The following is a 14322-nucleotide window of genomic DNA, read 5'->3' on the forward strand; positions in this document are numbered from 1 at the left end:
CGCCAACATCATGTCAGATCTATTAGTTAAATTTGCAAGATTTTTTCAGTTTGCAGAAACTGAAAAGAAGATAAAGATATTTGTTGATCCATTTTCTGTCAACCCTAGCAGTGTAGCAGCCAAGTTACAGATGGAGCTTATTGACTTGCAGGCTAACAAACATCTCAAACAACAACATTTCAGCCTCACATGATAAAACTCAGTTTTATAATAATTTCTTTCCAGCCGGCACATATCCAGCTCTACATAACCATGCTCTTCGGTTGGTCAGCCTCTTTGGCTCTACCTACATATGTGAGCAGTTCTTCAGTCGCATTAAGCATACCAAAAGCAAATATCGCACCAGACTAACCGATGAGCATCTAGCTCGACAGCTCAGGATTTCATCTCCAGACATTAAAACTGACCTAGGCAGGATCGTACGAGAGAAGCAGTACCAAGTGGCTCACTGAGAGTAGTATGCTCAGTACCAGTGAAAACTTAGCACCGCAATGTCTCTTAAACAAGGACACTGCACATAAATTTCATATGATGCTTTTTGCAATTACATATATATCGTTTTAAAACCAATATTTTGACACATTTGTGATTTTGCAATTACATGTAATTAAAATAAATATATTGAATGTGTAGAATGAGAATAACATGTGATGGATGGGATCATGTTTTGCAATATATAAAAATATGGTAATTCAATCATTTTCTACATATTATTACTATATTACTATTCATAGCACCTATGTGTGGCCCCCAGCCTAGGCTTGACTTTACATAATGGCCGCCACTCTAAAATGGTTGGATACCTCTGGTTTAGGGGAATGCCTTAAAATCAAATTAGAATGTTGTCGGTCCTCAGGGAATCCTAAAATTTGCTTTAAAGCTCGTTGAGCAATGTCCATACACCTTTGCAAGATTGTTGTAATCATATATTGTAATAGTCAAACTGCCAAAGCATACAAACCAGTAACAACTAGTGACATCTAAGACTCTAAAACATGAATACAATTATTGTGTGTATTCAAAAGAACCTGCTGATTTCACTATGTAAATAATAAGAGTGCTCTAAATGGGCAATGACCAAATGATAAATTAAATAAAATTACTATTAACTCGATAAGCAACCTAAGAAGAGAGATCTTGGCAAACTGAAATATATGAGAATAATAAATTATCCCAGAAAACTAAGACAGGAGCCCTACAAGTAGGTTCAATCACACTACATGACCGGCCTCTTGTTGGTCTCGATACCAGAGTCTCTCGCACAGACAGTTCAATATGGGCGCCGACGTATGCAAGGCATTATGGGAAGGATCAACTGGCCCGGCGTTGAAGTTGGAGACGCCGATAATAGGAATGTTGTACTGTTTTTCAAACTCTATTAATTCTTTCTGCGGTACTTCGCTTCTACCGTGCTGGTCCAACCTACGAACAATTAGAAACAAGCAATGGGAAGGAAATAACATTCTGTAGACAGCTCGAAGCCATAGTCACATTTGTTCAGGTCTCAGATTGTGTCAAAAGCTGAGGCGTTCATCGTTAATGAGTTTGCTGACCAGCTGTCGATGTGAGTGGCATGTGGGAGTAGCTTTCAGTAGTTACTTTTTACAATATCTATAGAACTCTGCTAAAAGCTGACAGCATTTATGGCGGTATAGCTGTCTTCTCAGGAGAGGACAACTACACTGCTACAAGTACTGTCATCTCTGAGAGTGATTTTTTAATGCTTGCAATTGTGTTCATCTCATCTTTTCACCGTTAAATTTCCTTTTCAATATCTAATAGTTGATATTTATTAAAATAATGCACATTAGTTGTGCGGGAATCACACAGTATGTAATTATTACCCTGGAAGAGAAGACAACTACACCTGATTGCAGGCAACTGGACATTTATCCTCCTTGGCATCAGCCTTAGCAAACACCTGGCACATTATTTCTGATTGGTCAAAACTGTACAAACAGTCACATCTGCTGATTGAGGAGGCAAAAAGACAGGTCAAGACAGTCAGTATAACATGCGACCAGGTGTGTGACTCACTTGGTTGCTATAACCAACTTGGCAATGTTACTCGACTGTTCCCCGAGGACCTTCGACATCTGCTGTGGAATGTCTTCAAAGCTTGATCGATCGGTCATTGCAAAGAAAAAGATCACTCCATCAGCATTCTCTTTGAGTGTCTGTAGAGAAGATAACTCCGTGTTTAAACTACAGACAAGTCGGATGTACTAGTGTGCGATCGCTGGTGATAATTATAACTGTCTTGAACTTAAACATATATATTTGTGCGGAGTCAATCGCTAACTGATTGCCAGATCACATCATTTGAGTTTAAATTCAAGCAATGTTGATGCAATACAGAAAGTATACGTATTTATTAACAATTACTAAAACCAAAGTACATAGTGTAGACGACTTTGATACAATAACTAGTCCCGATAAGACGTCAGTTTAATACCAATCACTAGTAAAGATGAATCTGACTTGCTGAAACATACTGCCTGTGATGTGATGTCAAGGTTCTCATACACCCTTCATACTAACAATAACATGCCAACCAGGTATGGCTGGTTGTAGCTACACTTTCTATAGAAGCCAGCACACTATTTCCGCAAACACATACAAGTTCCCCCTTCGTAAACTGATCAAAGACCATCAAGGTGACATAACTCCCTCGACAGAGACTCGTTAGCATTAATTTGTTCTCTAGTAGCATGTAACAGTGCAAGTGGCAGTGACAAAATGACAGGTGATATTCTCTGGCAGGTACTCACAGGTAGGATGTGGTTAAAACGAGCCATGCATCCTTCCCCAGCATCACAGAACTTCAACTTGAATATGACAGGCTCCTTGGAGCCAATCAGTCTACATGGCCAGAGGATAGTCGTCTGCTCGATGCCTTTAGAGTGAATAGGATGAGTCAGCAAGTTCACTGTTTACTGAGAATAGAGTTACTCACCATGGATATGTCTACTGCACACAGAGTATACAGCTACTCATCCTAGATATGTTAACTGTACATTGAGCGTAGAGCTATTCGCCCTGGATATGTCTACTGTACATAGAGTATAGATCTACTCATCCTAGATATGTCTACTGTACACTGAGGATATAGTTACTCACCCTGACTATGTCTACTGTACACTAAGCATAGAGTTACTCACCCTGGATATGTCTACTGTACATAGAGTATAGATCTACTCATCCTAGATATGTCTACTGTACACTGAGGATATAGTTACTCACCCTGACTATGTCTACTGTACACTAAGCATAGAGTTACTCATCCTGGATATGTATACTGTATACTGAGCATAGAGTTACTCACCCTGGATATGTTTACTGTACACTAAGCATAGAGTTACTCATGCTGGATATGTATACTGTATACTGAGCATAGAGTTACTCACCCTGGATATGTTTACTATACACTGAACATAAAGTTACTCACTCTAGATATGTCTATTAGAAACTGCGCATAGAGTTACTCACTGTGGATATTAATAAATGTCTAGAACTACAAATATGAGTAACTCGAGGGAGGTTAGTTGCTTTAGTACCAGTATTGTGACCAGTATTTACCTGTTGAGTGATAATAGCATGGGTATATCTGTTTTATGCTACGAGTAGGTTTATGGTGAGCTGGCTTATGCAAGGTCAAAGTTCAAAATTGATAAAACGCACCAAGACTGACCAGCTGCAGTTTACCTGGAGTTTCACGGTGAAGCTTGGAAACTTCCTGTCCTGATAACTTGGCAACTGTGCTCGTTTTCCCGGTCCCCGACTTGCCACTTAGTATCACTTTGTATGTAAATTCTTTGATCTTCTTGTCAAACAGTGGCCTGTCCAAGTATCCTGTTAAAAACTTGAGCTTGAAGCAAATGCAACACAAACAAACGATATGACTGACAACCCTTTGCAGGTGCTTTTCCCTGAATCAAATACACCAAGTAAATGGCTGTCAGATAGAAAGGAACATTAAAACAGACCGACGTACGAACATACTGTCTAAGTTATCACAAATGACATACAATGAAATAAAAGGCTGAAAATAGGCCTTTGCTACCAAACACTCTGCACCGATTTTCAACAATGCTCAACACTAATTGGCTTCCTCAAATAAGTTTTAATCAAGGCAAACATACTCCAAATTCACCACCTTAACTTTCGTGTAAGGCCAAACAGAAGGTAATATAAATACAGTCATACTTCGACTTACGAGCTTAATGCGTTCCGAGACTGAGCTCGCATGTCAATTTACTCGCATGTTGGTGCAATTTATTTATATATAGAACAATTAAATATATATTAATTGGTTTCTATACTCTAAAAAATGCAAATAAAACACTTAAAACAAGATATTGTAACAGAAAAAACATGTTGGTTATTGTCCTAACTTACCACATGCTTTCAAAAAGCAACAAATAAAAAAACAATGCAAGGAAATGTGATTAATTAAAATGTAAAATTAAATACATACAGTAGCAGCTAACGCTAGCATTTGCCAGGGAGGGAGATATAGGTGTATTAGCTGCTACTGTGTATAATACATACAGTAACAGCTAACGCTAGCATTTGCCAGGGAGGGAGATACAACTGCATTACAACAGTTGAATTTGATAAATTTAGATTTTATCAAAGTTTTAAAAAACAAACTTAAAAGCAAACCTAAAAGCAAACTTTCATTTTTCGTAATTAAAATTTCTTCGGCGTTCGTAGTGTTAAGTTTCTCGCTGGTTAACTAATTTTTCCTTTGTTTCGCTTTCACGACTAGCCGGCCGTTTTAAGATAAACCTATCTAAGGACGTTTGCCTTTGTTGCCCTTTCAATATGTTGCGATTAGGACGAACACAGGTGTCGTCACAAAGGGTTAATGCACGACCACTAGCCAACTTGTCCGAAAGTCTATTTTTATAATTTTTATAGATAGCACCGGCCTTTTCACATAGGCCTTTTCGCCTTTTAACCACTGGCCTTTTCGCCTTTATTGAAACATCGTTTGAGGTACGCTGTCACCGGCCAATTGTTTATCTTTTATGTTTTCCAATGCCTGAGCAGTCTCTCCATCAGCGGTCGTGAAGATCGCTGCGTCGTTTAGAAACTATGGTTAGTCCTTTTGCAAGCTAAATGCCCTGAATATAACCCTTCGGTTTGATAATTGTAGATGTATTTCTGTCATATTGCTGAGCTAGATCAATCATGCATACACATTTCGCATATTTTACAATAATTTTCCGTTTAATATCAATTGTTATCATTTGCTTTTTCTTTCCATTATCTTTCATTTTACTGGCAAACTTCTGGTCTACGCACCGTACTTTTAATTCACATAATTCTGCACTGAAAATTGCGCACAGAAAACACGGTACAAAAGTATAACCTGAGTAGTTGAAAAATATAGAGTGATACTGTTCTCATAAAACATATCTGTAAATAAACACCACCTCCACATACTTTGCAACTGACTCACGTGCTCGTATCTCAAACATTGCTCGTATGTTAGTGCTAAAACTTGCTTAAAAGCTGGCTCGTATCTCAAGTTTCTCGTACGTTAGAGCACTCATAAGTTGAAGTATTACTGCCACCATAACTGCCACGAACAACTTTTATCGTATTTGCTGGGTAAATCAGACACGTTGATTCCGATTTTGTAATCAAAATAAAGATTAGGCCACTAACTTTCAGAATAATGAAGGATTTTTTATAGCGTTTTAATATCGGTCTCGAAAACAACACGATCGGCATAACAAGCTCCGCCCATAAATACTTGACGTAACCTAGCTTTTTAGGAACAGAAGTTACGTAGGGATGTTTAGACCGATTTAGAATAATAGAGATGGGTGTTTTCAAATCCATTAATATCTAAATTCAGCCTTAAAAATAATATCAGTCTTTTCTGAAAGGTAGATAAGCTATTTAGCATTGCATATTTAAAAAGCGCGATAACAACGCTAGCTCGTAATAAAACAGCGGTTTTTGAGCTCATTTTTCTCGGCGTCCAGCCCATTTAAACATCATGTAACAAGCTGCGAGCACTTTTAAATAGTTTATATCCCTTTCATAAAAAACTGAAACTATTTTACAGGCTGGATTTACATAATAATGGGTTTTAAGACACCCATCTCTATTATCCTAAATCGGACTAAACATTCCTAACTTCCGTTTCTGAAAAAGCTAGGTTTCGTCACATATTTATGGGCGGAGCTTGTGATGCCGATTGTGTTGTTTTCGAAACGGATATTGAAACGCTTTAAAAAAGCCTAAATGACTTTGAAGGTTAGTGGACTAATCTTTATTTTGAGTACAAAATCGGAATCAGCGTGTCTGATTTACCTAGTAAATACGATAAAAGTTGTTCGTGACAGTTATGGTTTTACTATAAAAAATATGCCATATCAAGTTCTCTACAACAGTTGTCCTCTCATTCCACATGTTCCAAGTAACAACTACACCATAAGAACAAATGATTAGTTGAAGAGAAGAAAATAAAATATCATCTACCATATCTTTTCCTGATATTGTGTCTGTACATTATAGTATTTATATAAGGACGACTGTCAGAAGAGCTCGTCCATGCATAGTCAACAAGTCCTAAAGGGGCGACCATTCTCAGCAGGTTCTTTGTCAGAGCCTTTAATGAAATGATTCAGAGCACTAAAACACAGATCATGAGTGGACATGTTAGTGACATCGCTACAGACAACAGTGGACAATCGCTTACGATGGCAAAGTGTATAACTATCTCATCGATATATATAAACCTCAAAGTTTGTGTGTATGTGTGTAATTCGGTTTGTCCAGCCATAGCTATTAAACGATTGGTTTAAAGAATCCGTATCACAGAAGATGTAATCTCGGAACCTCCTTTTTGCCAGGCAAATATCTTACCAATTAAGCTACACGAGATTGATGAATTCATTAGGCGATATCTGGGTTAAAATACGCAAGTCATTAAAACTTGCTCTCACGGCTCTCATTAGTAAGGTACTAGCTTACTCAAATTAGCCATTGACAATGTGCCAGGCTAAGAGCAAATGGCAGGCACCACCATTACCTCTCACTGCTTATAAGATGGCTTTTAATACCCGTGCAACTTCAGGCACTCCGCTAGTATAAGATATTTTACAAGAAGGCCTACATTCACAACTGGACATATAAAATATCATAAGTCCGGTCTATAGTATGATAACAATATGTAGTTTGAGGATGTTATGAGTTATGAGGATGGGGAGACGAACTCATCCTCCATATCTTCATTATTATCTGATCTGATCACTATGTTTAGACTTTGCCAAAAATAACTATTTAAACTTGACTCACTACAAATGAAATTACGTCTATTATTTTTAAGACAAATGTCAAGTCTCCAAAGTGCTAATTTTATTATCAATTTTAGACATCTTCTGCGTTAGCAGTGAATAAATTAGTTCTATTTCCTGTTCGTGTTTTCCTGTCATAATTTAAGCTCTGAGACTGAACCTTCTTAATCAGTGGATGAGAATATAAATATAATATAAATTAATATAAATATCCCCCATTTATTGATAACCTACAGCCTACCTGGTTTATTATCGGCAGGGCAATGTTAGCTAGCTGTCCGCTAGCCTATTGTAGTACAGTGATACCTTGTCATAGAAACTTAATGCGTTCTGGGAGCAAGTATGTCTATGCAAATATGGTACACTAGACTGTTGTGACGTAATAGAAACTTTGAATTTAACTTCAATGAATTTACTAAACACACTAAACACAAGCTATGTTTTAAACTTTTATTAAACTCTCTTTAGTTTTGTCAGTCAAACTTTTGTAGTATCTGTTTCTAGTCCTGCGCTTTTGCCTGGCGTTCATTATAACTTTTAGCCAACTTGTTGAAAAATTTTCAATCTAACTCGAGGAGAAAAACCGAGCGACGCTGTTCTCGAAAGCGATCTTTTGCATACTTGGCATATAGTGTTGTGGCAATCAAGAACCGGCTCGTGCGCTCGTATCTCAAGGAACCAACTTGCTAGAAAATCAGCTTGTTTCTCGAGTTTTTCGTATATTGGGGCATTCGTATGTAGAGGTATGATTGTACTTGAAATGCTGAGTGTTCTCACAGATACATGCAATATACAATCTCTTCATAGTGATATTCTTCAAAAAACATTGTAGTTTTGTTCTTTAGCCAACTTTTTATCACAGAAATATCTTACAAACCAGACCTTATGTTGTTCTATGATATAAAACAATGACACTAGACATGAGACACAGTGGTGGATTTACCCAAATCTACTACCAATTTAGTGAAAATCTTTATTTCAAATTTGATCTTAGTCATGTCACCATGAGTAAAAATAAAATGGAAATACTGTCAATATTGTGGTTTCTATTTTTTGGTCCACTAATATGTTATTCACTCATTAGTTGTATTTGATATTATACTAAATAATAGTATTTAACACTCCAAATATGCACAGAGGTGGCCTAGTTCCTGCTCCTATGTATTGCTCTTACTTGCTTTCTATGTATTGCTCTTACCTGCTACTGATATCTATGGTGCTACTTCTATGTATTTCTCATACTTACTACTCATACGTATTGCTCCGACTTACTATGGTAAAATGTTGGATACTGAACTATGGTAAATATCGATATAAGAAATTGTTAAGGAGAAATAAATGACAGAAGAAGTCTTTTCAATTAGATTTTTATCAAAAGTAGGTGATTGAACTCATAGGAGCGTGATAACTAGCTTTTAATGAAGCTAGTTATCACGCTCATTAAAACCACCTGTATAGGTGGTTGATATTGTGATGGATTTACCAAGCTGAGCTGCTTTAATTGCCATAAGCATTCAGCTATTCTCAGATTAGCCCTATATCTTAAAAGCCAGCTTGCGTGGAAAGCCTGTTGATTAACACTCAGCCTTTGCTATATAAGCAGAGGTGCTTCAGTGTTAAGATGCGGGAACAAAAAGCACAGAGCTAGCGATACAGACTGCGAAGACCTAACTAAAGACTGAGAGTTACGTTCTTAATCTGCAGTAAGAACAGTGCGGTAACATTAACCTACGTTTGTGCAGCTTTGTATATTTTTGGTAACATATATAATATTGCTTAACATTCTTACATTTACAAATGTAACTGTTTTGAGTATTTATTATTTGTAACTTATTTCAGCATTACGCTTGATTGTAGTGAATTGTATCTAATTGTTCTCTTTCATGTTTATAGAGCTTGTGTGAATAAAATCCATTATTCACCAGACACTTTGTTTGCAACAATTACAGTTGTGCATGAGAGCTATTACTCATTCGGTGTAAGACAACTTGTACGCAGAATCCATTTGCAAGTGGCTAGTCAGCGCTGACTTCCACAACAATATAGGCCTACATGTATTTTTAAAGCTCTTGTTTTTGTTCAGGCACAAGTGCTGAAGTTGCCCACTACCGTACAACGTTGCTTGTCACTCACTACACTGTCTTTTCTAATTTTGATTGTTGCTTGATTGCAAAACTAAACAGCTACTAAACAATAATGTCGATAGTGCTTTAGCAGCTTTACCTTAAGGATATCTAAAATAGACGTTTTCACAGCCCTAACAGTACGGATTGAATACAGCACAGTATCCACAAAAATAGCACAACACTACACGTTATTAGTTTTTATGGTGGCACTAACATATTTTTATTGTTTACAAAACGGCTTAGGGTTAAGTTGGAAAGTTTAAGTTGGTTTATTATTTGTGCGATAAGTTGCACTTATCGCACTAATGATGTATATTGGATCGCTGTGAAGTCTCGTGAAACGTGTGCTGATGACGTTACTTTTGTAGTCACTGTTTGCCTTCAAACGCAAGTATAGTTTTGGATTAGAGACAAATATATCGGGTACCTGTAGACCTCTTATTCGGGTAAAAAATGGCATGTTAAAATAAATATTTTCAGAATTATGGTGAGCCACACAAATTACTCTGTTTTAGCTAAAATACTGAAAGTAAATCCGACAACCACCGCAGGAGCCATCTGTAATCAGATACATTTTTGCGTCAGCGCCCATATCTTCATAAACGAACAGGTGATTTAGATAAAAGCTTAGTTCGCTCGTCGGAAGTGCATTGATCGTAGTAGTTTTTGAGATGAGCTTACTCACCTGATTGGCTTCACTAATTAGATTATCTTCTACAGTGCGTCTTCCATGATCTGTACGTTAGCAACGCGAGGTTTGGATTTTCAGCACGTAGCATCTTCTTTGTTGTCTATTCACCTCTTTCAGCGGCTCTGTTATTTTTGTTGCAGTGTTGTTTTGTGGGTAATTAATAGAACTGGATGATCCTACCAATCACCACTGATAGGTATGGTTTTCAAGGGATTTCCTAACTCGAACTCCACAAAAGCATCAAAGTTTAATGACTCTTGCGTTCTCGATCTATCCTGATTATGCTAAGTGTTTATGGTTAATGGGTTAAAGGCTATTAGCTCTATTATGACAGTTGTGGGTAGATGGTTCTACTTGTAGCGTTTGATCTAATTCTTCAAGGCAAGGTTCAACTGTATTAATTATTAAGTATTTTAATGTTGTTATATGGGTATTTAGGTAATTTGACTTACTTGAATACCACACTAACATCAATGATTAATAACCACGAGTTCTACTTCAATCTAAACTATGCTTGTTGTGGTTAATTAGGCTAGGCAAGCCTAATTGTTTATTCAATGGTTGCTAAGAGAATGAGTATGGGACTTGACCCAGATCTTTGTGCAAGCCTCAACTATGCTAACTCTCAGATGTTTGGTATAGCAATCAAAATATCTTATTATTATGAACCAAAGCCTAATACACAAGTAGCAAAATTCTAGAATATAAGATAGATAGCAAGCAGTAAAAGCTAAGTAAATAATCTCTTACGCCAACAGCTGTATCTGCTCTTAAGCTCGGCTTGTACGTCTACAAGTTGTCACTGTCAAAAGAGGATGAGCTACTAAAAATTGTTAGCTTTTATAGGCATTCAGGATAGCCTGAGGACGGTACGTATAATGTTCGTATTATATCTTTGTGTTGTTGGAGTAAGTCTACTGGAGGGAACACTGTCTCTGAGCCGTCATCTGATTAGCGCTATATCTGTGTCTTGAAACTGGGATTGCATAATATTGATTTGCGCTGTGTTATGTAATGGGAGAGTGATGACTCAGGGTAAGCTCAGTTATTTTTGGTTGCGCTTGGTCATGGTTGGTAGATGTAATTTCATTCCAAATTCCTTTGGGGGTGTTGACGTGGTGTTGACGCAGCAGTGTCCAAGATTGATGTCTTCTAATTCTGACATTTAAAATTAGAGAATCTTTTAATGTCTCTTTTATCCTGTGGTCTGGTTACATTCCCTGCTGGTATCTTGTTTTCGGAGTATTTCCATACAACAATGTAGCAATGGAAATATTTTTTATTTCAATAAATCAACACCTAATACATATGTAGCAAAATTCTAAGATAAAGTAAAGATAACAACAAGTAGTTAAAGCTAAGTCGTAGAAAATAGACCATTTTGCCAAACAGCTGTGTCCGGTCATAAGCTCAGTCTTGTACGTCTACAAGGCTTTAATGTCATAAGACTGAATGAGCTATTAATCCAAGTGACGACCATAAAAATTTCTCAAATGACTCTATTTCAGGGATAGTTTTTACCAGCGATTTCTTGACCACCACTGGTGCATCCAGCATCTCTAATCATCTCCACCTGTTTACCATTCTCCATTTTACCAACTTTACCTTTACAACATGCTACTTGTACTTAACGCTTCCCACTTAGCTTAATTTCATCCGTATTCTGTCCTTCTGGATTTGTCTTCCCTTCAGCCACACCCGCCTTGTGCGTAGGTGTCTTGAGTCTCCGACGGTCGGCTGTGTTATGGTTATTCATCTTGCAGTGTGAGCAGTACTTCTGAGACTTCTTATTACACTGTTTTGCAATATGCCCCTTTTCGTTACAACTGTGGTAGGTGATGGTTGTCTCATTTGGGGTTGTCTTCCTTATGAATGACATCTTGCGACCATGAGCTGTCAGGTATCGGTCAGCAGCTTCAACCAACTCATCACAGCTGTCAAATTCCATCTCCTTTAGATGTACAACGAGGTCCATAGGACATGCCGCTATGAATTGTTCTCGCAAGTTGAGTTCTTTCAGGTCTTTGCAATTCGATAGCTCCACCCATTTGTCAATGTAGGTACTGAGTTGAACTAGAAATTGTTGTGGTGTTTCATCGTGCTCGGCTTCACTCTCTCTGAATCGCTTTCTGTAGCCTTCCTCCGTGAGATTGTAGCGTTTTAACAGATCTTCCTTCACCTGATCATAGTCCTTCCTATTCTCTGCCGCCATTCTAGTGAAAGTCTCTGTAGCCTTACTTTTGAGATATTGGTTCAAATGGAATGACCATTCAGCTTTATCCCACTGATAGTTTTCAGCTATCCATTCAAATCGCTGCAGGTAACTATCCATGTTGTCTGTTTTCTCATCAAATACTGGTAGTTTCGGTCTAGGTTTATTGCTAACCCGCTTCAGTCCCGCACTCTCATTTTTGGAGTCGTCCATCCTAATATTCTCCATTTTCAGTTTTTATCTCGAGCTCATATGCTAACCTCTTTTCTTCTATATCTCTTTACATCTCCAGCTCTCTTGCTTGTTTCTGGCTGTCTATCTCCATTTGCTTCATTTGCATTTGGAGTTGTCTGTCCTCAGCTTCAGCCTCTTTTTTGGCTTCTCTTTCAATTCGTCTCTCCTCGCGTTCAATCTCCTCTGCGAACTTTGGTTCGTTCTTTTCAATGCATTTGGCTAGCTCAGCATCCTTTATTCCGAGCTTCCCACCCATATCCATTGCCCTCCGCATACTGCTCATACTAGTCTCCGCCATTACTGACTGTCTTTTGGTACTTTTTATGTCTTGCGTGAGTTAGACTGATATAATCCTGATCAATGGTAGATATTCCCAGAGCAGCCCTCAAGTTTGTCACAAAGTGGTGATGCAATGTGACAGGTTCGAGATATCTGGTGTTGTGATTGTATCCTGTCTGCACAAGGCTAAGAGTTAAGACGTCCGGGTTTAATATTGCGGCTAACTATGTATAAGTAATATAGTGTCTATATAATAATATGCCGAAGATTGCTGTGAGAGTATAAAATAATCCCTTATTGCTGACTTGTAGACATGTACACTGTACACTGTAAACTGAAATGTTATGAACTGCCATGTACTAGCTGTAGTCAGGCTATTTATACCTTCTTACAATTATTCTAGAAAATTCCAGAAAATCCATTCAGGAAAAATCTAGTAATAGAACAATATTCTAAATTTATGATCATGACTCATCAAAACATGTACATCTACATATATAGAGGGCTAATCATAATCCATTCAACTTCTACTGTATGATTCATCAGCATATTGCGCAATAGCTATTGTGATGCTATTACTTTGTTTACTATACTACATGTATACTATATACAGTACTCAGAATCTGTGACACCCTGCAAGACATAACATGAGTAACACATATGTAACACAATGAATAAGGAATCTGCAATAGGAAAGGGCTAAGGATTGTTAGGAACCTTTGCTTGCAGAAGAAAGCTGGTTATTATGACATGTTCTGCTGTTAAAACCACCTAACTAAAGCTTGACATTCCAGTTCAACTAGAAAACTTGTTAGCACTGAAATATATTTATTCAAACAATACCAACACAAGGAAAGATTATTCGCACCATACAAAAAAGATACAAAAAAGATGAAAATAAGTTGACTAGTAAATAAAGACATTTAAAAACATAAAAATCTTTCTTTGCTCTATGATCAATTTTAAGCTCTCAAATGAAGCGATAGTTACTCAAAATTGTCAATTAAATCATTAACCTCAGCAGCAGGGAGATCCCTCCAAAATCCTTTTTTCGAGTCAGGCATAAAAGTTAATAGGTTTTTTCAGAATATCATCTTTTTTGGAGTGCGAAATGCCTCTAGGTTGAGATTTGCAAGGCGGGTCCACTAAGCAATGCCGATTCTTAAGATAATCAAATGTTTCAAACTCTGCAACACCATGACGTTTTTTGAAGAATAATTCAGTAGATCATCTACGGAATTGAACTACACGAAGCTCGCTGAGCATAGGTCTGTTGGGCTTTTTTAACTTTGACTTTGTTGGCCTTCATACCTTTTAAAGTCAGAATAGCTCGGTGTTGCTACATTTGCTCCCGTAGCTGAGATACAATCTTTATAGTCACCAAAGTCACATACATTTCCCTTTTTTTTCATTTGTCGCTCTACGGCAGCGTGCAAGCTGTCAGCACTCATAAACGTATGGCCA

General features: G+C 37.5%; 1 protein-coding gene across 1 annotated transcript; it reads right to left on the minus strand.

Moving 5' to 3' along the window:
- Positions 1–913: 913 nt before the first annotated feature.
- Positions 914–9678, minus strand: LOC137401750 (ciliogenesis and planar polarity effector 2-like). Its single transcript, XM_068088221.1, has 6 exons — positions 9540–9678; positions 6499–6651; positions 3706–3852; positions 2772–2896; positions 2038–2177; positions 914–1422 (listed from the first exon to the last, which is right to left on the minus strand). Exons 2-6 carry the CDS (start codon positions 6602–6604, stop codon positions 1212–1214), a joined length of 729 nt encoding a protein of 242 aa, XP_067944322.1. The 5' UTR covers positions 6605–6651; positions 9540–9678; the 3' UTR covers positions 914–1211.
- Positions 9679–14322: the final 4644 nt, after the last annotated feature.

The sequence above is a fragment of the Watersipora subatra genome, chromosome 8 (genome assembly GCF_963576615.1).
Source record: "Watersipora subatra chromosome 8, tzWatSuba1.1, whole genome shotgun sequence".
In the NCBI taxonomy this organism is placed as follows: Eukaryota; Metazoa; Bryozoa; class Gymnolaemata; order Cheilostomatida; family Watersiporidae; genus Watersipora; species Watersipora subatra.